General features: G+C 35.6%; 1 protein-coding gene across 7 annotated transcripts; it reads left to right on the top strand.

The window, feature by feature from the left end:
- Tcs6 (Threonyl-carbamoyl synthesis 6) lies at nt 1-26,576 on the top strand. 7 transcript variants are annotated; one of them, XR_016141488.1, is made up of 3 exons: nt 1-19; nt 16,754-16,882; nt 26,240-26,571. XR_016141488.1 is itself a non-coding variant. In XM_089085976.1 (3 exons), exons 1-3 carry the CDS (start codon nt 1,568-1,570, stop codon nt 26,346-26,348), a joined length of 276 nt encoding a protein of 91 aa, XP_088942102.1. In that variant the 5' UTR covers nt 1,542-1,567; the 3' UTR covers nt 26,349-26,576. The 7 variants fall into 7 exon arrangements, 1 of the variants encoding a protein (XP_088942102.1); XR_016141491.1 differs by lacking the exon at nt 1-19 and adding an exon at nt 35-53; XR_016141489.1 differs by lacking the exon at nt 1-19 and adding an exon at nt 225-243.
- Nucleotides 26,577-27,437: the final 861 nt, after the last annotated feature.

Below are 27,437 nucleotides of genomic sequence, written 5' to 3'. Positions count from 1 at the left end.
CCGAGTCGCAACACTGCATGTATGTAACATTAACATGAAATGAATTATCAAATGTACCATAGGCCAGCCTTGATTTGTAAACGTGCACAATTTTGGCTCTCCAGAAGGAGACGTGCTAAAACAAAAAGAAAAGCGCTTTTAAATTGCTAATATTACTGTTAAATTTGCTTTTTAAATATTCATTCCAACCCGCCTGATGGTCCCTTATGTTGCCTTATCAAACTAAAAGACAACACTAAAACAGTTAAATTCTTAGGCTTAGTTTATAATGTGTGGTGTAGTTATGATGATTGGATTGTCATGTTTCCTTCCATTATAATTTGTATTTTAACTCATAAAATAGTAGGCTATTGGGGTACAGCTTTCAATTCCCTCATTATTGAGATTGGCCTAACTAAGAAATATAGATAGGGCAAGACCTCCAGTACTCAGTATCTAATCCTAGACAAAAATCTTGACTAAAATTTATCTTTCCTAGGTCAATATATACAAAATCATATTATTGAGTGAGGACTAAAGTGAATACACCATTTGATGCCTTTTTTTTATGCTGATTACGAATATAATAAGCATTTCTGTCGGAAATGTATTTCAGCCCCCCTCCTATATATGCCAATTCAGGGTTAGGTATAGCCTATATAGGGGGGGGGCTAAAATTCATTTCTGATAGAAATGCTTATTATATTTGTAATCAGCATAAAAAAAGGCATCAAATGGTGTATTCACTTTAGTCCTAACTCAATAATATGATTTTGTAAATATATTGACCCTTTCCTAAACATAGACAACAGGTCCCAATCTTAGATATTATATAGCCTAGCCTATACAGGTTTAAGTTGGATGGTAGCTAGGTCTAGGCTAGATGACATTGGCTGACTACTATCTTAGAAAACTTGTTTTTTTTTTCAATGTTTAAATTTAAACAAATGTCAACACTACAGGTTAAATCTGTTCAAGATTGAGTCTGTTGATGATTTAGATATTTTGTTCTACCAAACTCTAAGATCCTGTTTCCAAGGCAAGTGAGCATTTTCCTAAATTGGGCTCCCGCTTTTAGTATGTTCAAGATCTGGATTTACAGTTGACTCTCAGTGCATTTATCCAAGCTAATTGTATCCATATTAAGAATAGCTTAAGCAGCATTCACAAGCATGCCTAGATAGAATCCCATGTCTAGACAAGTGTCAAATCCAAGACAATCCAATGTCTTGGCAATGACCATTCACAAGTAGAATTTGGTGCTTAGCTAAAACTTCAAATTTAGTTTCAAATTGTCATTTCTAGCCAATCAAGAGAGCTTATACTGGCAAAACTTTCAAAATTGTAATTCCTATTCTGACTGTCACAAAATGATAGACAGGACAATCAAAAAAATTGTCTTAGTGTTCTTCACTTTTACTCCTAGTATTGTTTATTTGCCTAAAATGAAAAAAAAACAATTAATGAGAAAACAAAATTAAATTTCTGATTACATAGATAAACATAGAAGAAAAAAATACTGGAACTTGACACATTCTGATTGGTTATAATCGAAAATCCTAGACTGAGTTCTAGAGTCTAGAACTCAATGTCTAGCCAAGCACCTTGTCTATTTTGTCTGACTAAGTGCTGAATTTTACTTGTCTTTTTTACTTACTTGTGAATTTTACTTGACACATGTCTAGACATGGGATTCTAGCTAGACATGCTTGTGAACACTGCTTTAACAAATTTTGCAGTACCTTCAAAATTACCATAAATTGCATGTCCAGTGAGATAAGGTAGTGATGAGCCTCCTGAGGAAGATCTTGCTGGTGGTGTGGCATGACAATGGTTTGTATCCCAGGTTAGCCTGCCCTCTGCATTGGCCCAGTCCTGACCAGCTCCTCTCTTGAGCACGTCTGTGATTTGGGACTAGATGGTGGTTTTGGAGAGGCTGTTCCAGTGAGGGACAGCATGTACAGAGAAGAAGTGCCAGTGCTCACATTGATGGTGAATGGGGACTTACAGCTTCTTTGTGTGACCTCTTGTCATACTTGCAAGGGATGAGCAGAAAATTTGACTTGAGATGTTGTTTTTGAGCTGTTTGCAAGTAGCAAATGCATCTCCTCTCTTCCTTTGATAGACTTGGGTGGGTGGTTTGAGGGACAATTGGCACTCCTCATACAGCTTGTCTTACAAAGCTGGTATGAGCTTTGTTGCTTGCCTTTGGACACTTGAGTGCTTTAACATCCATTTTATAATGAGGAGATGCTAGAGTCATTCCAAATTCTAGGTGTGGACTTACAATAGCTTTGCACAGCTTCTTGGCCACACATGACTTCCTGGTAGTAAAAATTGTTTTATGAGCCCTAGGGCTTGGTTTGCTTTAGCAACTTGAGCTTGTGTGTGGCTGTGGAACTTGAGTTCATCATTTACAATAACCCCCAGGTCCTGCTTCTCACTTACAGCTTCAAGTAGGTCATCTCCAATATGGTAAGGTTGTCTAGGGTTGTTGTGTCCCCTAGACAAAGATGGAGGACTTTACATTTTGCCATGTTGAACTGCAAACCCCAATCATATGACGATCTAGATAGTTCATCTAAATCATCCTGCATTGTTGTGTGACTGGGGCTAATTTGGGCCTGTTCTAAGAGCCCCCAATCATCAGCATATAGTGTCAGTGGGTTTTTCTGTTGATTTGTACAGTTGCTAATATACATGCTGAACAACATGGGCCCAAGGATTGTGCCCTGTTGAACTCCACTAATGACAGGAATTTCATCAGAATAAATAGTTTTGCTGGTGGCGTCATAAACTACTACCATCTGAGTTCTTCCAGTAAGATATGCTTCAATCCAGGCAACTATATCCTAATGCACCTTGTATGCTTCCAGTTTTAGGAGAAGAAGTTGCTGTTGTACTGTATCAAAGGTTTTTGCTTGATCAATATGACACCCACCTGTTGGCCATCATCCATATATATATGGATATATATATATATATATATATATATATATATATATATATATATATATATATATATATATATATATATATATATATATATATATATATATATATATATATATATATATATGTATATATATATATATATATATATATATATATATATATATATATATATATATATATATATATATATATATATATATATATATATATATATATATATATATATATATATATATATATATATGTATATGTATACACTGTCAAATTAGCCATCTGGTGCTATCCCCCATATGCTGAATTCCATGCACCATGCACTCCATGCACTATATCCTCATGCACCCTGTATGCTTCCAGTTTTAGGTGAAGAAGTTGATGTTGTACTTTATCAAAGGCTTTTGCTTCATCAATATGACACCCACCTGTTGGCCATCATCCATATATATATTGGATATATATGGATATATATGGATATATATATATATATATATATATATATATATATATATATATATATATATATATATATATATATATATATATATATATATATATATATGTATATGTATACACTGTCAAATTAGCCATCTGGTGCTATCCCCCATATGCTGAATTCCAGGGGGGGGGGGGCAAACCTCATCTGATTGGCACTTTTAATGCTATATAAAAGAATTCTCAGAACAAAAATATAAAAATAAGGCAACATCATTCAGCCACGGTGGGGGGGCACCCCCCCCTTATGGGCACCCATGGTAAGAAGGGTTATTGCTGGTGCCTGAATTGTGTTGTTTGGTCAATAATATGTGTTGGTAGGTTGTTACTGAGGGATTTTGTAGTGACACAGGAGGGGCTACTTTCAGGGAGGAATCCTATACCTTCAACTCACTTAACATCAGGCATTTAACATCATGTCAAAATCTCTAAACAACAAGATTGTTGAAGTGAATCAATCCAATTTCTAGGTGGTATAATTGAGATTTTACAGTTATTTAGCTGTCAAAATGGTGATTAGATGTCTTACTGAATGGTATCTGGTATAAGCCTAGGGATCCAGCAGTACATAAGGAAACATGTTAAGAAAACAATTCTTACTTCATAATATGCAGAATAATGCTTGTTAACATATTTTGCATGGGGGGGAATCTTTATCTTCACTTCTTTCCTTGTATATCCAGTTTTTCTCTCACATTTCTAAATATCTGTGTCTATTCTCTAAGTTATGAATATTGTTTATAAACAAACACCCAAATGCCATCTAACCTAACTTAACCTAATTTATCACTATATGTCTTTTCATGTTTTTGTGAGAAATAATTAGATGGCACTGATGGTGCTTAATAAAACAGACAAAAGCAGTCAAATCCATGTTTATTTTTCAGAATTTTGCTAAAAAAAAAAAAAAGTACAACAGTGAAAGAAGTGAAGGTAAAGGTTCTCTCTCTGCAAAGTGTGTAAACTAGGATTATTCTGAATATTATGAAGTAAGAATTGTTTTCTTAACTTGTTTCCTTATGTACTGCTGGAACCCTAGGCTTACACCAGGTGAATTTCACCTGGAATACAAATGTAACATTCAGTTCTGTTTCAAATGCACTTTATCCCCCCCCCCATTTTATGGTCAAATATATACCCTGAATTGTTTTGTGCAGCAAATTTTGGGCAGAATCCTTGAGTAAAGGCTTAAATATATTCTGGGAAGGTGCTGCCAAGGTACTAGCCTATCTCCACCCTTTCCTTCTTTCTAGAACATAAAAGACTATGTACATGACTGGATTTCAATGTCTTTTGTTGGCTCTAATTTTGGTAAATGCAATTTTTAGTATATGAATGAACTTAAAGCCTTATCAAGATTTCTTTTATCTAAATTTAAAAGCATGTTGTTAAAACCATATTGAGCAAAAATATGATGCTGAAACCACTTTCCCTGAGTCTTATTTCAGCAGAAAATCTGTTGGTCAAGGTTTAATTTAAGTAACACAAAGGTTGTCAAAGGACTGTGGCCTTTGGAGAGGGAAACAACAGAGGAGGTAATTTCAAATTATCTTCTCAGAGTTTATTTTAGGGCCCTGGCATCATTCCTGAAAGTTTCATTCACATACATCAACTACTTTCCAAGATAGCAAGAAGCCCCTAATTTAGCTTCTACCAAGTTTTTCTTTCTCTTGATAAGCTGCTAAATCAATAATAAATAGTGAACTGTGGAAAATTTAGTGCATTAATATAATTATGGGTAATATTTATCCATTGGGGGGGGGGGGTATTGGCAAGGGTAATCAATTTGTAATTTAAATAAATGCTATATTTGGATTCAGGATGAAATTCTGATTGTATAGGTATGTATTTCTTAGTTATCAAACAGTTTGTGGTAACAAACTGTAAGTAAGGAGTGACCCAGCTCAATGGTAACCAAAACTCTAGAAAACAGGTTTTTGATACCAATAGATACATCAAAAGAATCAGATTTCAATGCTGATTTAATATATAACTTTTATCAAGTTTAGTGCTACCCATCAAAAGTTACGCACATGAGAAAATTTGGCTGATTTTCAAAAAAAGGGGGAAAGACCCTCTAAAAGTTATAGAACCTTAATGAAAATCACACCATCATATTCAGCGTATCAGAGAACCCTACTGTAGAGGTTTCAAGCTCCTATCTACAAAAATGAGGAATTTTGCATTTTTTGCCAGAAGAAAGATCACAGATGTGTGTTTATTTGTTTTTTTGTTTGTTTTTTTTTACAGGGGTGATCGTATCGACCTAGTAGTCCTAGAATATTGCGAGAGGGCTCATTAAGACGGAAATTAAAATTTCTAGTGCCGTTTTTAAGTGGCCAAAAAATGGAGGGCAACTAGGCCCCCTCCCACGCTCATTTTTTTCCCGAAGTCACCGGATCAAAATTTTGAGATAGCCATTTTGTTCAGTATGGTCGAAAATATGATAATGTCTTTTAGGATGACTTAATCCCCCAAAGTCCCCAGGGGGAGGGCAAAAAGTTATAAACTTTACCCAATGTTAACATATAGTATTGGTTATTGGGAAGTATACAGACGTTTTCAGGAGGGTTTTTTTCTGGTAGTGGGGGGGGGGGTCGGGGGTTATGTTGGAGGATCTGTCCATGAAGGAAGTTTTCATGGGGGAAGGGAAATTGCCATGAAGGGGGCGCCGGACTTGCCAGAATTATTTATTGGTTATTGGGAGCAGACATTTTCAGAAAGGATTTTTTTCTGGAGGGGGTTACTCAGGATAATCTTTCCATGGAGGATGTTTCTTTGGGGTAAGGGAAATTTCTATGAAGGGGGCGCCGGATTTCCAAGCATTATTTAAAAAACGATCAGAAATTAAATAAAAAAAAAAAAGTTTTTTCAACTCAAAATAAGAAGCAACATTAGAACTTAAAACGAACAGAAATTATAACGTATATGAGGGAGTTCTCCCCCAAGTCAATACCTCGTCATTACGCTACAGTTTTTTTTAGTGCTTTCAAAAGAGCTATCTATTCTAATTAAACGGCTTTTGTGATTCAGGGGTTTGTGAATTTAATTTTTTTTAACTTTTAACGTAAAGAGCGTGGTATTGACTAAAGGGAGAACCCCCTCATATACATAATAATATATACGTAATAAAAAAAAAACAATAAAAAAAAAACAAATGATACAGCTCAATAGTAATCGAAACTTTTAAAAATGGAATTTTGATGTCAATAAATGTATCAAAAGAATGGGTTTATAATGCTGATTCTAAATATATAAATATTATTAAGTTTAGTATTACTCATCAAAGGCTATGAGCCTGAGAAAATTTACCTGATTTTTCAAAGAGGGGGGAAACATCCCCTACAAGTGAAAGAATTTTAATGAAAATCACACCGTCAGATTCAGCGTATCAAAAAAACCTATTACAAAGGTTTCAAGCTCATATCTGGAAAAATCTGCAGCTTTGTATTTTTTGCCAGAAGAAAAATATACGAATATAGAAGTTAGTTACGTAAGTTAATTTGTAAATTACGTCATAGCCAAATTTAGAGACATCCATTTAACAAAAGAAAAGTAAAATTTTTATGCAAATTTTGTTTACTTATTCAATGACGGTGAACCAAAATAAAAGCTGCATTAACTGAAGAAATTAAATAAAAAAAAACAAGTTTTTTAAATTGAAAGTAAGGAGCTACATTAAAACTTAAAACGAACAGAAATTATTCCGTATATGAAAGGGGCTGTCCCCTCCTCAACGCCTCGCTCTTAACGCTAAAGTTTGACTCTGTCTCACAACTTTATTTTTTAAACAATACAAGACTTTAGCGTAAAGAGCGAAGCGTTTAGGAGGGGACAGCCCCTTTCATATATGGAATAATTTCTGTTCGTTTTAAGTTTTAATGTCGATCCTCACTTTCAGTTTTAAAAACTTTTTTTTTATTTAATCTCAATAAAGAGTGAATAAAAAAAAATACCTGATATTTTTTTCCAATATTTAATCAGGCACTCAGGCTAAACTTTATTTCTTTGTCTTCGTAGCAGGTACCCATTATACAACAGGTCCAACAATGAAAATTATGAACAGCACAATAGCGCTGCCTAAGTAAAGAACAATGTTGGCACAATGTATTATTTATTTTTTTGTTTCCATACCCAGGTACTTTGTATTGAAGGAGTTGTTGTAGAAACTTCGAAAAGGGCTCATTCGATTGGAAATTGGAGTGGCTAGTGCCCTTCTGAATAGTCGAAAGTGATTGGAGGGCAACTAGCCCCCCCCCCCACGCCCATCATTCCCCCAAACACATCCAATCAAAATTTGTGTTAGCCCTTTTGTTCAGCGTAGTGGATTTACAGAAAGAAAATACGTTTTTGAGGAGGACACTCCCCCACAGCCCTCGGGGCAAGGATTTTAAGTTATGTCCTGAGGGCAAATAAGAACAATGTTGGCACAACGTATTATTTATTATTTTTTTCTCTTTAGAGTAGGGCACTTCGTATCAAAGAAGTTTTTGTAGAAACTTCGAAAAGGGCTCATTCAATTGGAAATTTGAGTGGCTTGTGCCCTTTTTAATAGTCAAAAGTCAAATAAGCCCCTTTTTAATAGTAATAGTCAAAATAGCCCCTTCCATGCCCACCATTTCCCGAAACACATCCGATCAAAATTTTGAGATAGCCATTTTGTTCAACGTAGTTGATTTCCAGGTAGAAATTATGTTTTTTAGGAGGACACTCCCCCACAGCCTTCAGGACAAGGGTTGTAAGTTATGCCCTGGGGCATATAAGGTATTTGTAGAAGGCGTTGTTGTAGAAACTTCAAAAAAGGCTCATTCGATTGGAAATTCAAAGGGCTACTGCCCATTTCAATAGTCAAAAGTGATTGGAGGGCAACTAGCCCCCCCTCCACGCCCACCATTTCCCCAAACACATCCAATCAAAATTTTGGGATAGCCATTTTGTTCAGCATAGTTGATTTCCAGATAAGAAATTTGTTTTTAAGGAGGACACTCGCCAGCAACCCTTGGGGCAAGGGTTTTATAAGTTATGCCCTGAGGGCATATAAGAACAATGTTGGCACAATGTATTATTTATTTATTTTTCCTTTAGAGCAGGGCACTTTGTGTCAAAGAAGTTGTCATAGAAAATTTGAAAAGGGCTCATTCAATTGGAAATTGGAGTGGCTTGTGCCCTTTTTAATAGTCGAAAGGGATTGGAAGGCAACTAACACCCCTTCCATGCCCACCATTTCCCGAAAAACGTCCAATCAAAATTATGAGATAGCCATTTTGTTCAGCATAGTTGATTTCCAGATAAAAATTATGTTTTTGAGGAGGACACTCCACCACAGCCTTCAGGGTAAGGGTTGTAAGTTATGCCCTGGGGGCATATAAGGTTTTTATAGAAGGCATTGTCGCAGAAACTTCAAAAAAGCTCATTTGATTGGAAATTCAAAGGGCGAGTGCCCTTTTTAATATTCGAAAGTGATTGGAGGGCAACTACCCCCCCCCCTCCACGCCCACCATTTCCCCAAACACATCCAATCAAAATTTTGAGATAGCCATTTTGTTCAGCATAGTTGATTTTCAGATAAATGATATGTTTTTAAGGAGGACACTCGCCAGCAACCCTTGGGGCAAGGGTTTTTTAACTTATGCCCTGAGGGCATATAAGAACAATGTTGGCACAATGTATTATTTATTTATTTTTCCTTTAGAGCAGGGCACTTTGGATCAAAGAAGTTGTCATAGAAAATTTGAAAAGGGCTCATTCAATTGGAAATTGGAGTGGCTTGTGCCCTTTTTAATAGTCGAAAGGGATTGGAAGGCAACTAACACCCCTTCCATGCCCACCATTTCCGGAAACACATCCAATCAAAATTTTGAGATAGCTATTTTGTTCAGCATAGTTGATTTCCAGATAAAAATTATGTTTTTGAGGAGGACACTCCACCACAGCCTTCAGGGTAAGGGTTGTAAGTTATGCCCTGGGGGCATATAAGGTTTTTATAGAAGGCATTGTCGCAGAAACTTCAAAAAAGCTCATTGGATTGGAAATTCAAAGGGCGAGTGCCCTTTTTAATATTCGAAAGTGATTGGAGAGCAACTAACCCCCCTCTCACGCCCGCCTTTCCCCAAACACATCCAATCAAAATTTTGAGATAGCTATTTTATTCAATGCAGTTTTAAGTTCTGTAAATTAGGTCTTTGAGGATGACAATCCTCTTCAAAGCCCTCAGGACAAGGGTTGTAAGTTATGCCTGGGGAGCATATAAGGTTTTTTATAGAACGCGTTGTCGTAGAAACTTCAAAAATGACTCATTCAATTAGAAATGGAAATTGCTAGTGTCCTTTTTAATAGTCGAAAGTAATTGGAAGGCAACTAACACCGCTTCCATGCCCACCATTTCCCCAAACACATCCAATCAAAATTTTGAGATAGCCATTTTGTTCCACACAGTTTAAAGTTCAGGAAATTATACCTTTGAGCAGGACACTCCCCCCACAGTCTTCGGAGCAAGGGTTATAAGCTATGCCCTGGGGGCATAAAAGTTTTTATTGAAATCTTTGGCGTAGAAACCTGAAAAAGGGCTCATTCGATTGGAAATTCGAAGGTCTAGTGCCCTTTTTAGTAGTCAAAAGTGATTTGAGGGCAACTAACCCCCCTCTCTCGCCCATCTTTTCCCCAAATACATCCAATCAAAAATTTGAGATATCCACTTTGTTCAGTGTAGTCGAAAGTTCTGGAAATTAGGTCTTTTAGGATGATAACCTCTTAGAGTCCTCAGTGCAAGGGTTGTAAGTTATGCCCTGGGGGCATATAAGGTTTATATAGAAAGTTGTTGTAAAAATTTCAAAAAGGGCGCATTTGTTTGGAAATTGAGATTGCTCTTTTTAATAGTCGAAAGTGAGTGGAGGCCACCATCTGGCCTTCGGAAATGGTGGGCCCTCTCAGCCCACCATTTCCCCTAACACATTCAATCAAAGTTTAGAGTTTAGACCCATTTTGTTCAACTTAGTTGAAAGTTCTAGAAATTATGTATTTAAGGATGACAAACCCCCCAGTCCCCAGGGCAAAGGTTGTAAGTTATGGGTGTATAAGTTTTTATTGAAATCTTTGTCATAGAAACTTGAAAAAGGGCTCATTCAGTTTGAAATTCGAAGGTCTAGTGCCCATTTTAGTAGTCGAAAGTGATTTGAGGGCAACTAACCCCCCTCTCTCGCCCACCTTTTCCCCAAACACATCCAATCAACATTTTTAGATAGCCATTTTGTTCAGCGTTGTTGATTCTCGGATAGAAATTATGTTTTTGAGGAGGACACTCCCCCACAGCCCTCAGTGCAAGGGTTGTAAGTCTTGCCCTGGGGGCATATAAGGTTTTTGTAGAAATTGTGTTGTTGTAGACACTTCAAAAAGGGCTCATTCGATTGGAAATTGAAATGGCTAGTGCCCTTTTTAATAGTCGAAAGTGATTGGAAGGCAACTAACACCCTTTCCACGCCCACCATTTTCCCAAACATATCCAATCAAAATTATAAGTTATGCCCTGGGGGCACATAAGGTTTTTATTGAAATCTTTGTCGTAGAAACTTGAAAAAGGGCTCCCAGGACATAACTTAAAACTCTTGCCCTGAGGGTTGCGGGGGAGTGTCCTCCTCAAAAATATATTTTCTATCTGAAAATCAACTACGCTGAACAAAATGGTTATCTCAAAATTTTGATTGGATGTGTTTGGGGGAATGATTGGCGTGGGGAGGGGGCTAGTTGCCCTCCAATCATTTTCGACTATTATATAAGAAATAATAAATATACCCTGCCCTGATAAAACCCTTGCCCTGAGGGTTGTGGGGGAGTGTCCTCCTCAAAAATATATTTTCTATCTGGAAATCAACTATGCTGAACAAAATGGTTATCTCAAAATTTCGATTTGCTGTGTTCGGGGGAATAATGGGCGTGATGGGGGGGGGGGGGCTAGTTGCCCTCCAATCACTTTCGACTATTAGAAAGGGCACTAGTTTTTTGAATTTGCAATTGAATGAGCTTTTTTTGAAGTTTCTACGACAACGCCTTCTATAAAACCTTATATGCCCCCAGGGCATAACTTAAAACACTTGCCCTGAGGGTTGTGGGGAGTGTCGTCCTCAAAAATATATTTTTTATCTGGAAATCAACTACGCTGAACAAAATGGCTATCTCAAAATTTTGATTGGATGTGTTTGGGGGAATAATGGGCGTGGGGAGGGGACTAGTTGCCCTCCAATCATTTTCGACTATTATATAATAAATAATAAATATATAATAAATAACTTTGTTTTCAGTAAAGTGCCAATGACGCAGTAGGTTTTAGGCTTCTGCAGTGAGGCGATATCCAAACTCTTGTTTGTAGTTATTTTTATTCGATTCAAACTTGATTTGCATATTCAATTTAAGTTTGACTCGTTTTAAGATTTATTTATTCATTTACATTAATATATATTGTATGTTTGTTCGTATTGATTGTTTATTTAATTTTTGTTCGTTTTAAGTTTCATTTATACAGATAGAAAATATATTTTTGAGGAGGACAATTGTCAGATTTCTCTCCCAGATAGAAAAAACTGCTGTTCAAAGTTTTCATCTATTCTAGTTTTAAAAATTATGCCTTAAACTTTGACTCCAATTGGTCAGTCAAGAAATTTATGCTTGGAAGCTCAACAATGTTCAACTCGAGAAATTACGAACGGTGAACGTAATTGGCGCTGTAGTCTTGCGTACATGGGCGTAGGGAAGGGGGTGGGGCAGGGGAGGGCAGCTGCCCCCCTAGAACTTCAAATTTACGCTAGACATTAATGAGAACTCTTCGTATGTTGGAATTTTTTGTTGGATGTTAACTGGTAGATGGCTAAAAAAGCTGGAAAACAAACAGAAATTTCCAAATATCGTTTGCGATATCAACATTTACGTTTCGGTGTTCAATATTGATTTTCGGTCCGATATATAGATAGGAGACTGGCCCATGATCGGCTGATTTTGACTTGTTTAATTCTCTATGAGTTGATTCAAGCGATAAGAAGTTGCTGAGCATGCCAAAGCAAAAGTAACTCATTCAATACCATCCTTGACAAAGACAATTAGAAATACTCCGCCATTTTTCCACCTGGTTACCTCTCCATCCAAGTGGTCAAGAGTGCCAAACCTGGGCCACCCCGGCACTGGTTCGGTCGTCTCTGCCTTATGTTTGGCCACCGGACAAAAGGAAAAGAAATGTGACCAGGGGAACATTAAAGCTTGTTTTTCGGCTATAAAATTAAGAAAGAATAGGGTCAGCATAAAAAATTACGAAATGAATTTCATTAAGGCTTAATAAAAAACTAAAGAGCATTAATTTCTAATTATACATTGACTGATCAACACCAAAAGTAAGCCGCTCCGCTAATCTTGGTGTTCGACCTGTCAGTGGTGGCAGTTTTATTTTAACGTCTGTCTTTAAGACAATATCCATCTCTTCAGTTAGCACAAAGTCTCTTGCTCCGGTATCCTTTTAAAAGTGGACCTTAAGTTCTTCAGTTGCTATTTTTTCAAATGTCTTGTTTCAAATTTCTTGTGGTCTGAACATGTGTTTATATAGACCTCGCTCCAAGTGGTTAAAGAAAGCTCCTACACTGTGACGGTTGAAAGCAGTTGTCCGTCATAGGATTGTACTTTCTGGCATTTTTACTGATAGAGTTTTAAGGCAATACATAAAACCACGGTACCAATCTTTACCTGTAATTCCTCCACTGTCTCCACTGCCTTTGCAGTTCCGTTATCCAGTACTTTTATACTTTTAATAATGGCATAAGTGTATGTAAATTTACCCGCTTCTATGGGAATACAGTCAAAAGCATATCAGCTATCGTTTTTCAAATAAGTTTTTAGTCCTTTTTCTTGTTCCTCTGTAAATATTTATCATTTGTTGTAACAGGGTGTAAGGAAACTTAGGTCCAGACTCTTTAGAGGGATATTCAGCTTCTCAACTTTTTTTTACGTAGTCTTGCCGCGTTCCTTTAGGGACAGCCATGGCACTTCTAAAGAATCCAACTGACTTCTTGTAGAATAAGACAGGATAAATTGCTGTTTTATTTTCTTCTGGATCACAGCCACCTTTCTTTCTTTTCTCTTCTGTTTTACTTTTAAGCATTTTATCTTGAATGAAAATTTAACAGGAAAAAATGGAACTTCAGTTCACCTTCTGTTCTGATAGGATTAAACAACGCCAGAATTAACAAAGTTTTGGGTTTCAAGCTTGCCTTCAACCTTTAAATATGCTGTTTACACAACCTTTACAAGCATAGCCCACTTTTTGACACATTGGTACGGCATGCAGAATTTACCCCAGGTATTGTGGCCAAACATGGGAGTTCGCTATCCCGCAGGATGAAAAAATACTAACAGCAATTGGTGAAGATGGCACGTCTCGGAAGCTGCCAAAAACAAGGAAATAATAAGAGAATACAATGTGAGTTTACATCGCGAGTTTTCTAGCATTCGTAATTTGGCGTAGGCTTTCAGACAAAATTGAACAAAATTCCAGAATTAATCACATTAAAACCTGATCCAATCTGATATTTTTGGTAAAAGTATTAATTAAGGTCAGACATTTTAAAAACATACACTACCATCTGTCAGAGCTTTTATAATCCACCAGAAGCCCCATTGGTTCTTATATTGAAACTGTTTGCTTTGGCTAAACGTGGGTCCGTCCTATACCAATTTTGATATTTAATTTTGCCCAACTGTAAACTTTTGAATTGAATTCTTAGAAGAAGCTGTTATCTAACCATAATGTGATTTGTGTCAAATCGCTTTTGTGGTGTTTATGTTTTCTGGAAATTGGAAGTTGTATAGTGGGTCTCTTATATTATACTGTTGCAGGAAAAGTAGAACATGGAAAATGTTAAAGGCCGAGTTTTAGCGAAATATAGAATGACTAGTTTCTTAAGACCTATATTCAAAGGACCTCGGGAAGTATTAGTAAGACCCCTCCCTCCTCCATCACAGAAGCGGCTGCCCCCCTCTACACAAGATGCTGCCTACGCCCATGCTTGCGTAATTTTGATTTTATCGACAAGTGTGACTATAATGTGGCACGGGCATAATGCAAATTGCTTTTGATGAGGATTGATAAATTATGAATTATTTAAATAATAATTAAGTTTTTATCTTAAGTTTGTATTGCTAGATGAGATTTATCAATGTATTTATTAGTATGTAACATACACTTTATAATATAGAAAACTGATAGCTGTAAAAGTTCAGTTCACCTTGTGCCTAAACATTAAAAATGCCGCCCTATCTTGTATGTGGGAGCTTAAAGTTAGAACAGTATCATGGTTGCAGTGGCTGCTGCAACCTAGTAAAGGATCTAAATCATAGACTGACATTATCATTTATAAACTCAGTTAAAGACAAAGTTTTTTGAAAGAGAATGGTTGTATTTAATTATGCTAGGATGTAAGTTAAATTCTTTTTATGATCGAATGATAAACATAGCTTTACAAGATTGTAGTCATCCAATAATAACTAGCCCAGTCCTAACCATCAGCCAATCCAAGGTTAAGAACCCAGTCCATGTTTATGAAAGATACATTTTAATAAACATATTTTACAGGTTGCTTAGTCTGTCTTAGTCTGATTTCTCAGTCTCCCACATAGTTTGATAAAACACAAAAATATACTCTTCTGTCTTGGGAGCCTTTTGCCTACTGGTAAACCCCTTACTTTTGAAGATTTGTTTTCAAAGGCTAGATTTGCATATTTAATATACCTCTGTGGACAGTTCTAATGCTTTGTGCACATTTAAAGTGTTGCAGATTGGAATGGATACCTGGATAAATCTGGGGAAGGCTAGCTGGAAGGGGTGTGCAAAAGCATAGGATAGCTGACTTCCAACACCCAATTGCGGTTCCTGGTTGAAAGACTATGAAACAAAGATCAGTGCCACTGGTTTGGACTATAGAAGCTAGTGTTGCATACTTTGCCCTTTTTTTAAGTATTGGTTTCTTCAATATTCTTTACGATAATTAGAATAAGCTCCTTGCATTATAAATTGGAAAAAAAAACAAAAAAAAAGCATAGAAAAGACAACATCAGGCATCTTTGAAACATGAAGACTCTTGATGCTTAAACATCAAGGCAACATGAGGCTCTGAATGAGCTTAGGAGGTTTTATGTATGAGGTTTTATTTATGATCACTATCTTGCAAGCTATTTAAAGATAATAGAAGAAAACGATCAAAAATGGGGTTTTAAGGCCAAACGGAAATACTGAATAAACAAACTAAGCGAATTTTTCAAAAGGACAACTCCCTCTCTTCTTCAGTGCGAAACGAAATAATGTATCCAAGGAAAGTGCCGAAGAAAAAAAAACAAAAAAAAACAAACGTGCAAAGTCAATGTAAAAAGAACCAAAAAACCAGTGAAGAAACTAAAAACTTAAAAGATGAATAAAATTCAATAAAAGCCAAAAATTATATGAATTAAAACCAAATACCTAACAACCATAAAAGCGAGTCATTCGCCAATAACCGCTATTTGCAAAAAATCCAAAAAATTATGAACTACCATCAAATGACCCGCTTTTATGGTTGTTAGGGATTTGGTTTTAATTCTTATAACTTTTGGCTTTATTGAATTTTATTCATCTTTTAAGTTTTTGGTTTTTTGGTTCTTTTCACACTGACTTCCGTGTTTTTTTTTCTGGCACTTTCCTTGAATATATTATTTCGTTTCGCGCTGAAGAAGAGAGGCGGTTGTCCTCTCGAAATATTCGCTTTGTTTGTTTATTCAGTATTCTCGTCTGGCCTTAGAGAGAGACAGAAGATGCAGTAACAGCACATGATAGTGTCTCTCTAGAAGGAAACTTGCTAATAAAAAAAAGAATAGTACCAACAGATTCCCAAATTGATGTTGTTTCGAAATGTATTTGCTTCCCTAAGCAGCTGGTTGCTGTGATTTGGTTGCATTTTTTTTTGTTTGGAATGCTCTTTTAACAGTCCAATATTCTGAAACTTTTCACTGAAATAAATATTGCAAAATAATTTTTCAAAGGCTGTGGATGGTGTGTTACTTTAGATTCCATTTTAACTTCTAAAATTTAATTTTTGTTTTTTTTAGTTGTATTTGAGGAAATATTCCAATTCACCAACATTAGACTGGTGTACATACATTGTGGGATTACATTTTTGGTCACTTAATGTAAGGATTTGAATTAGTTATTTGAATGCTTCAATAAAGAAAAGTTGTTGAGTTTACATAAATTCTGCTGACTTCACAAATCTTTCTGTTGTGGTTGTTATTTATTTAGTTTTTCTTTTAGCACAGGTTTTTTTTTTAGTAAGATTTCTGTTCCCTTTCCTACTAAAGAAGAGGCTACAATTGTTTATAGAACTTTGGTGGTTGACCCAGAGCCAAAAAGAGGTGAATGTACAAAGGAAGTGGAATTGTCTTCAAAGAATCTTCAAGTGTAAGTTTTGTTGCTAGTACGTTAAACAAAAGGGTTTTGAATGATAGTAATGAACAACATTAACACTTAAAACAAATTACAAGTACCTTTTATTCGAGGGTTGCTAATGCACTCCTCGACACCCGGTTTTATGCTGGAGTTTAACTATGCTAACCTGAAGACATTTTAGGGTGGGAAAATGTTGCCAGGTGTTAATTACAACCGTTTTGATGTATTTGAAGTAAAGTTTTCTGTTTTATGCAAACACAAACGAAAACAAAATCGTCCCATTTTCGAAGCTTAAACAAAAGTTAACCTTTTATCACATTTTTCTTGTGCTATATCATTCCGCTTGCAAGATTTGGGGGTGGGGTCAAACTTCAGCATACAGATTGGGGGACTAAATGGCAAAGCAGTATATCTGGTTCTAACAACATGTTTTGTCGTGATGGGGCTCTAGGAAATAACAAAAAGAAAGGTTTTTGTACCCTTAGCTGACTTCCAACTCTTAACAAGTGCTGTAGAGCTCAAAATCTTTGAGGGAAAGAGCCGTCTTCCAATATTCAATGGCCATAAGCTTGCCTTCATGATGATAGTTTTTAGGGGGGTGGAGGTATATAGTCCTTTTCTAGTGCAGGATTATGTGATGTAAACTTTTAATTCAGAATTTCAAAGTTTGCTCATATTTCTCCTTAATATATCAATTAACAGTTTGGCCTAGAATGTGGAATCTGCAAGATTTGTTCATTTACATACAAAAGAATACCTTGGCCTGGAATTTGTTTAAGATGAGGTTCATATGCTGTCAAATCCAACAAGATTTGTTTTCTCACCTTTCTAATAGGATTTGCTGGTAAAATTTTGAATTCAAAACTAATCATGAAATACCTTTAACAGTTTTGACCCAAATATCCCCAAGAACTGCAGTTCAACAGTGGGTAACAAGCCTATCCTTCTTCAAAGATTTATTTATGAATCCTTCAATGGGACTTGAATAATTCTTCATAACTCTGGGCCAATGTTCTGTGGCTGTATGGGCTGAACACCTGTCAGAGACAGATTTTTTCTTCATTTTGACCCATCTGATTAAAATGACTACTGTAGAATTTTCACTTAATAGTATTTTGTCCCTTGTGAGTTCATGATTTTTGTGTTGTGGCAGCCAAGTGGCAGAAACCGGAAATTTTCTGTGGCATGGTCTGAAACGAGAAGGTTACATTCTATATCAAGTTACATCCTCTTGACTATTTTATACCAAATGACCATCATGGAATCGTCAGTCAATGGCAAGCAGCCATAGTTGCATCAAAATTTTTAGTAATATAGCGCTAAATGGCAGGAATTGGTTCTTCTGTGTGTTACGATCTCTTTTTTTTACTAAAAAAGAGTGCTAGATGTTTAAATTCTGCTCTAGTGGCTCCCCCGATATTCTAGAGGGCAGATGAGTCTGCTCCAAATTTTAAATTACATTTGCTGTGTATCAGTATTAGATTTGGATCCAGTGGTGTCCTAGGGTTTTATCTCAGCTGTTTCTGGGCCAATTTAGCACGTGATTTTACATGAAATTTGAAACTTAACAGAGCTGGTAGTATCAAATTTTACGAGAAATTTTGCTGGAAAAATGAGCTAATAGATCCTACTTTTAATCAAGAAAAAAGGGCATTTATGTAATACCTTTGAAGTGACAATGAATTTGTGTATTGCCGTAATCTACATGGTTGAGCACTGGAGTTGTAGCTTATGATTCAACTGAATGGGACAGACTAAACACTTTAGATAAAGCTATAGGCAAAAATATTTTATCTTAAATGTATTTTTACCATCTGATAAAAAAAACTTTAATGTTTGTATTATTTAAATTTAACTAGCAGTATCAGCTAAGTAACTGCAGTGTATTGAATAGTATATTAGGTAGGTTTACCTTCATCCCGTAGGTAAAAAGTTGACATGATAGAGAAAAAGTGAGGTTAATTTGAATTCAGAGACCAAGAGTTAGTCAAAAACATGTCACATATCTACGTCAACAAAAATGACTTTTCTAACTCTTAGATTGCCTTAAAATAAGAAGAGGACTTTCCTTACCAAAAAACGGGCTTGATTATAATCAGGTTGTTTTTTGGCCACTGAAAGGCCACTTTATAGATTTGTGTAAAGTATTTGTGCCATCTACCAGCCCGGTTAAAACATTGTCTTAACTTTAATTAAACTTAGTTTGGCTTGCATTCTACACAAATTTGAGGTGTACATACCATTGTGAAATTGACACAGGAGGTTTGAAAATTTACAATTCAGTATAAAAATGCCGCCAACTGATCAAAAGTGCTGAATACTCTATGATAAAATACTGTGCATAAATAAAGGCTTGTCATAGTGAGTGTCAAATCTTCAATATAGAATTTTAACAGAATGAAATAGTCTTTTCATTAAAATCTTTCGCCTAACATGGGTTAGAGCAAATAAAATTAAATCAAAACAAGGAAAGATTAGAGGTCCATTAATATAACTAAATTTGAAAAATTTAGTTTTTTTTTTACTACCCAGGCAGAAGTAAGTTGACTACTTGACTTCTTAAATTATTATTAATTATTTTAACATTTATTCAATGTATTCTCCTTTTTAGGTTCCCTGGTTGTTTAATACATTTCTATATTTATAATTTATATGTAAATGGAAGACAGTGTGGCATAGGAGTTAATTCAAGCACATTTTGAGTTTGTTGTATCTATTCATAGTAAAATATACTACTACTAACAACTCACTGCAGCACTAAGCCGCATGAGGGCAACATAGCTACGCATGCTTCTCCTCCATACCAATTGATTCAAAGCCTCTCTCCTAATACCCTCCCAGGAAGTTCAGATTTTCCTTTAACATTCCTGACGACGTCATCTAACCGCAACCCATTACCCTTAAATCTTTCTTTACGACATTCTCCCACCCCAACCGTGGACAACCTGATTTCTGTTTAGCCCTAGACGGTTGGTCAAAAAGGACAATCTTGGGAAATCTCTCATTCTTCATATACAGAACATGCCCTAGCTATCTTAACCTTTTTCTCATTATAGCTCTAGAAAACAAGATTGAACCACACTTTTTGTACAGCCTACTCTTCGAAATACGGTCAGTCAGTCGAGTACCCAAAACAGTCCGTTGGCGATTTCTCTAGAAAAAATCTAGCAAATCTTCCTCCGTTCTTTGGAGCATCCATGCTTCAGAACCAACCACTGTCATCACTGTAGCCTCCAATATTCTAATCTTGGTTCGCAGACTTATTTTCCTATTCTTCTGAATTTTTTCAACTGTGAAAAATTACCTTGAGCCTTGGCTATTATACTTTTAACATCTTCATAGCACCTACCGTCTTTACTAATAATACTACCAAGGTAAGTGAAGCTGTCCACTTAATCGATCTTTTTGTTACCCAGCCTAAACGACTTAGTCTTCTTAATCTTACCATTAATTTTCAAACCTATTCTAGCACCCTGAACTCGCAAAACCTCTAAAAGTTCATTCATTTTTCTCATACTTTCATCTAGGATGCTTAAATCATCAGCCTAATCTAACTTTAGAAAAGTTTTATTCCTCATTTCATTACTTGTTCTCCCATTGCCTTTCTTGTGCTCCGTAAGACAAAGTCCATCAAAATAATCCACATAATGGGGACAGAACCAATATTCTGTAGCTTCCAAAATTCTAATTTTGGTTCGCAGGCTTAACTTCCTATTCTTCCAAAAATAAAATTTCAACCGTGAAAAAATACCCTGGGCGTTGGCTATTCTATTTTTAACATTTTCATTGCAACCATCATCTTTACTAGTAATACTACCTAGGTAAGTGAAGCTGTCCACTTGGTCGATCTTCTCGTCATCCAACATCACCTCCTCACCTTCATTTATTCCTAGTCTTAGCGACTTGGTCTTCTTAACATTAATTTTCAAACCTATTCTGGCACCCTGAACTCGCAAAACACTAAAACTTCATTGATTTTGCTCACACTTTCATCTAGGATGCTTAAATCATCAGCATAATCTAAGTCAAGGAGAGTTTTATTTCACTGATTGATTCCGTGTTCTCCCATTGCCTTTGTTGTGTTCCTTAGGATAAAGTTTATCAAAATGATCCATACAAATGAGAATAGAACACTACCCTGCTTAACTCTTGACTTAATACGAAATCAGCTACTAACCTCATTTCTTACCTTAACCGCAGCAAAGTTATTATCGTAAATAACACTAATCGCTTTAATGTATTTGTCTGGTGTCAAAGAGTTCGTGGTAACGAACTATAAGTATGGAGCGATGTGGCTCAGTACGGTAGTAACCGAAACTCTAAGAAACAGAGTTTTGATAACAATGGATCCATCAAAAGAATCGAATTTTGATGTCAATTCAAAATATATAGAATTTATTCAGTTTAGTTTTACCCATCAAAAGTTACGAGCGTAAGAAAATTTGCCCCATTTTTGAGAAAAGGGTGGAAACACCCCGAAAACATTAAGTGATTGTAATGAAAATGTGACATCAGATTTAGGATATTAGAGAACCCTACCTTAGTGATTTCAAGCTTCTTCATACAAAAATGTGGAATTTTGAATTTTTTGCCTGAAGCAAGATCACGGATACGTGTTTATTTATTTTTTTTCCCCAGGGGTGATCGTATCGAACCACGGATAACAGAAGATCGAGAGGGAGCTCATTAGATCGGAAATCAAATGTTCCAGTGTCCTTTTTGTATGACCAAAATATCGGAGGGCAGCCAGCCACCCTCCCAAGCCCCTTTATTCCCCACAGTTTTCTGATCAAAATTCTAAGAAAGTAATTTTTTTCAGCCTAGTCAAAATATCTAATAACTATATCCGAGGATGACTTGACTCCCCACAGCCCCCGGGGGAAGGGCTGCAAGCTATGAACTTTGCCTACTCCATATATTATTGGCTATTGCGAAGTATACAGATTTTTTTTAGGGGGGGGGGGTGGAATTTTTCTGTTGGAGGTGTTAAACCGAACAGAAATTATTACGTATATGAGGGTGTTTCCCTCTCTTCAATGCTTCGCCCTTTACGCTTAAGTTTTTTTTAGAATTTTTAAAAAAGCTCATTATTCTAATTAAAGGGATCTTGTGTTTCATAAGCCATTCTTGTGTTTCATAATTGGAACAAAAATTCAAACTTTAGCGCAAAGAGCGAGGTATTGGGGAGAAGACAATCCCGCTCACATACGTAATAATTTCTGTTCGTTTCAAGTTTTAATGTTGCTCCTTACTTTCAATTGAAAATACTTGTTTTTTATTTTTATTTAATACTATACAAGGATAGGACCTTCGCTAAAGCTCTTCTATCAGCTGAATCAAACGCTTGCTCATAATCTATAAAACTGAGGACTAAAAGGGATTTGATGACTCAGGCACTTCTCAGTTACGAACAGAAAAACTTCCAAATGGGGGTAAATCCATTTATTTAGGCAGTGAAAAAAAAACAGGTACAAAAGTCCAGATATTTCGATCACATGTACAGCGACCGTCATCAGTAGAAATACTAAAATAATAAATTCGAAACTAGCATATTTATACACAACAAAATAAGTAACTTTTCGGGTCATTCACAAAATAATGAACCTCCGGATTATTCACTAGATTATTTTCAGAGAGAATTCATTGATAAAGTTCATTCAAGGTCTTGATGCAAATTTCTTTCTTTAATCTTGCCCAAATGTAAAACAAAATTCCAATGAAGGTGGCAAAGCGTTCCGTGTCTTCTAATTGCAAACCAAATGTTGAGTTTTTAGAATATTTCAACTGAAGACGGTCGCTGTAGGCTACATGTGATCGAAATATCTGGACTTCTGTACCTGTGTTTTTAACTGTCGAAATAAATAGATTAATCCCCATTTGAAAGTTTTTTTTGTTCTTCATATAACGGCAGTGTGGTCTAAGAAAACAACACCTTATTAAAGGTGTTGCGTCGAAAATACTTCCCAATTATTAATTTAAGAGGCAAAATTTGGTAAAATATAGTAAAGACATAATGGAAAATGAATTTATAGTAAGGCAATTACATAGATATTTTTCTAATTCATCTTTAGAAGAAATTACTAAATCATAAAATCAGTTTTCCCTGTACGTTTTGTATTGAATAACTGTGTTCTTGTTACAGCAAATGTACAATTAAGAAAAAGGTTCCTGATAAAATAAATTAAATCTGGTGAAACTCTTTTGAATTTGAGAGGGGAGGGCGATTGTCTCTTGAAGGGGAGAAAGGGGGAGATAAACGATGCACGTAGATGTTGAGAGACACTTGTTAGGAGAAAGATTAAATAAAAAAAAAGTTTTCTCAACTGAAAGTAAGGAGCAACATTAAAAATTAAAACGGACAGAAATTATCCCGTAAATGAGGGGAGTTGCCCCTCTCCTCCATGCTTCATTCTTCATGCTAAAGTTGTTCTGTACTTTTAAACACGTTTCTTATTCTATTTAAACGGCCATTGTGTTTCAGGAGTCGGCCTTAAGGGATTGGGAGAAAAGTCAAACTTTAGCGTAAAGAGCGAGGTACCCCCCTCATGCACGGAAAAATTTCCGTTTGTTTTAAGTTTTAATGTTGCTCCTTAGTTTTAGTTGAAAAAAAACTTTTTTTTATTTAATTTCTGATCATTTTTCAAATAATGCCAGAAAATATGCCATTCCTTCCATAAAAAACTTTCCTCACGGAAAACCCCTCCTTGAAAGTTTCTCCCAGGTAAAATAACCTCCGCTCCCAGAAAATTCCCTCCGGATAATGCTATCCTTGCTGAAAAATTCTCGTTAGCAAATTTCCATTTGAAGAAGCCTTCAATCTCTAATTGTTTTTCAAATCATGCCAGAAATCCTCCCTTCCATGTAAAATTTCTCCCGGAAATCTCCCCCCTCTAGTTGGAAGTTGCTCCCGCAAAAAATTTCCCCGTGGATAATTTCTTCCGGAAAAAAATTTCTCATTGAGAATGTCTCTCACGAAAAGTCCCCCCTCCCTCACGGGGAAATCTTGTAGACAATCCCAACCCTGCTGAAAGTTTTTCCCGGACTATTTCCCCGGAACATCTCTACATTCAAGATTGAGTCGACGAAGAGAAAGTTAGACAAATAAGAAGAATTTCGTAAAGGAATTCTTTTAAATTCCCTAAGTGTAAAATTATTCCTGGAAAATTCACCCCAGAAACTTGTCTCTCCACTGAATATTCTCCCGGTTTACACCCCCCCCCTCCCTTCTGAAATCCCCCTCCCCCCAAAAAATCTATATACTTTCCAATAACAAATACTATGCGTAAACAATGGGCAAATTTCATAACTTACAGCCCTTTCCCAAGGAGCTTGGGGGGCATGTTATCCCCAAAGACATATTTACTGGACATTTCAACAATGCTATACAAAACGGCTATCTGAAAATTTAAATCAAATGACTGAAGGGAAAAAGGGAGTGGGTGGGAGGATAGTTGCCCTCCAATCTTTTTGGTCACTTAAAAAGGGCACCACGACTTTTGACTTCCGTTCAAATGAGCCCCCTCCCAGTTTTATAGGACCTTAGGTTCTACACGATCATCCCTGGGAAAAAAATGTAAAAAAAAACAAATAAATACGCATCTGTGATCTTTCTTCTGGCAAAAAGCACAAAACTCGACATTTTTGTTCATGGGAGCTTGAAACCTCTACAGTAGGGTTACCTGATACGCTTAAACTGATGGTGCAATGTGCAAATTTCATTAAGACTCCTTGACTTTTAGGTGGTGTTGTCCGCTTTTTCCAAAATCAGGCAAATTTTCTCAGGCTCCTAGCTTTTGATAAGTAACACTAAACCTAATGAATATTATATAATTGGAATCAGCATAAAAAACAAACTCTTTTGCTGGATCTGTTGATATCAAAATTGTGTTTTTTAGAGTTTCGGTTACTATTGAGCTGAGCCGCTCTATACTTACAGTCTGTAACCACGAACTGTATTAAAACAAATGATCATCTCAAATATGAGTATGTTCCCCCTAGGCCAAAAAAGAAGTTCTCGCTTTTATAATCTGTATTTGAAATTGTGCTGACAAAAGTACTTTTTTATATTTAGTTAGTACACATGAACCAGACCTCCTTAAATTAGAATATATTTGTTTTATTTCGGATTTCTTAGGAATCAAACGCTCAGTAGGTAAAACTGGGTTTAAATTTCTAGTTTTGTTGTAAATTTTTCTTTCTTTGTTGTGCCATTAACTGTATGCGCTTAAATATGGAATTAGGGATTTGCGCTGTTCGTTTATATATATATAAACTTTGTTTATGGAGTGTATAAGTATATATGTATATATCAATCTCTAAGAGAATGTTCGGTGTCATGAGCTTTGAACAAAACATTAAGATTATTCCCAAGAGAAAAGTAATTCATCGTTAGATTTCGTCTAAAATTACCAATAAGGAACCCCAGGCTTTAGACTCAGGTTTTGTCACCACCAAATTATCGTTAATTGAAATAGGTTTTTAGGTTTAGAATAGCGATATTTTACAAGCAGAAGTGATAGTATTGAAATGGTCTGCAAATTCTAGGAGCTAAAATGTTAGACTATTTAAAACGGCTACTCTACTATCATCTAATAATTGACTCTCAAATGTAATGGGAATACTCATTACGAATGTATATGCAGCTCTGAGGAAGGGCATAAGTTAGGAAGAGTATCCTTATACAAAATGTTTGAAATCAGCACAAAGAGACATGACAAATTTTGGAGCCTCATTTACCGAACCAGCTTCCACAGCGGGTGCATATAACAGTGTCTACTACTTGAAAGTTTTTTTTTAAATAGGATACTACTTCATAGTCTGTAATGAAGACGCCCTCCTAAATGTATTAGGCCTGATACGGCTCTGAAAAATGATACAGTTTGAAATTTTCAATGTAAAGGAATATTCTTATATATACATAGAAAAGACAAGTTTGTGTGGTATTTTGACTATACTAGCACCCATGTTTGCCCTTTGTTAGGATACCTTGCTTTTGATTTGTTTCAAGATATACATCTGATTCTAGAACCCTGCAAAATTTTACTATTTGATAACCCGGCTGGAACAAAACCAAAGCAAGTTGTCATCGACAAGTCTTAAAAAAGCTGTAAGAAAAGGTTTTTAGGAAATCGGAGCTTCATAAGAGGAATAAAAAAAAGAAATTCTGAATAGAGAGGAATTGTGGAGCATCGTGTAGCTATGTGCCTGTATTAGGTGGTTAGGTGCTAATATGAGTTGTCAGGTTTAGTATGTACTATTAAATAGATTATTTAAATATACTATTAAATTCTAGAAAGTGCCTGCTGTTTACCCTTAATGTTTGTTTTTTCTATGTAAAATAAATTTGAATAAGATAATTGACAATTTTAGGAATTTCCAAAGCAATGAACCACGAAAATTAAGAACTGCTGTGCAGTCATTTTACGACCATCTGATTCTGACAGTGAAAACTCTACAAAAATTTGGACCTTCACGATAACATGATGACTCCTAAACCACATGGGACTGCACCAAATTTTACACCAATGGAGCTACGTACAGTTTCACCGTTTTTTTTTTGTTTTTTTTGTTTTTTTATTAGCTCTGTAATCATTTTGTGCTTATTCTTAGCTGTGTTGCCAAGATCTTGATTAAACTTTGTTGAGTTTCATCTATTACACAAATATGTATTGGACAAGTGCAGTTCCAACGTATTCGGTTACTGTATTGTTAGAGTTTGGATTTTTGTTTTTACCCTGCCTAGTAGACTGCTATCATTCCACAAAAATATTATACATGGAGAAATTCTGAAAATTAAATATTAAAATCCAAGAAAAGGATTTTGAGATCTTCTTTGCAATGTTCATAATTTTTTCAACGCAGCAGTTATTTAAAATATTCTCAATATATGTTCCTTTTTTACACTGATAAGGTTCTATGTACACAAATATAATACTACAAAAGCTTTTACATTTGAAAAGGATATTGTGACTCATCCGTGTCTTCACCGATAAACCCGTGGTATCAATAGTCCTTCACTTGAAATTTGAGTGCGTTTACTTTATAGCTAATAAATTCTGCGTGTAAAATAATTTGTAGGTCACACTTATAGCCAAATCCATGGTACAACACAAGCTGTGACGTAATTCAGTGATGAAAAGACAAAAAAGCTAAGCCAATTGCATTTTTTTTTGTTTTTTGTATATTTTTTTCCAAACAGGTCTAGAATGAAGTAAAAAAGCTGATATCTTAGTTCAAAGCTGCTTATCTAAAGCACGGATAATGATCTAAAAGCTAAATATTTGCCGCCAATATTGTTGAGTAGATGTCAGCTCTGATGCCTTTTTGAAATATGTTTACATTCAAAGCCTAAAATACTTTCATTACTTTCAGTTTACATTCAAAGCCTAAAATACATTCAATATCAAAATACCATTTGACGATCAAATAAAGGAAAATGCAACTTCTTTATTTCTTTTTTGGCGTAGTTCTTTTTTAATTATGTATCTTTTGAAATGTGAACATATTTACTTCAAAGTTGAATACGAGTAACCAGTTCCAAAATCAGCTAGAATTCAAACAAAACCGT

Source organism: Artemia sp. Qi Xiang Cuo, chromosome 1, assembly GCF_049724085.1.
Source record: "Artemia sp. Qi Xiang Cuo chromosome 1, ASM4972408v1, whole genome shotgun sequence".
Classification (NCBI taxonomy): domain Eukaryota; kingdom Metazoa; phylum Arthropoda; class Branchiopoda; order Anostraca; family Artemiidae; genus Artemia; species Artemia sp. Qi Xiang Cuo.
This window is presented reverse-complemented; position numbering and strand designations above follow the sequence as displayed.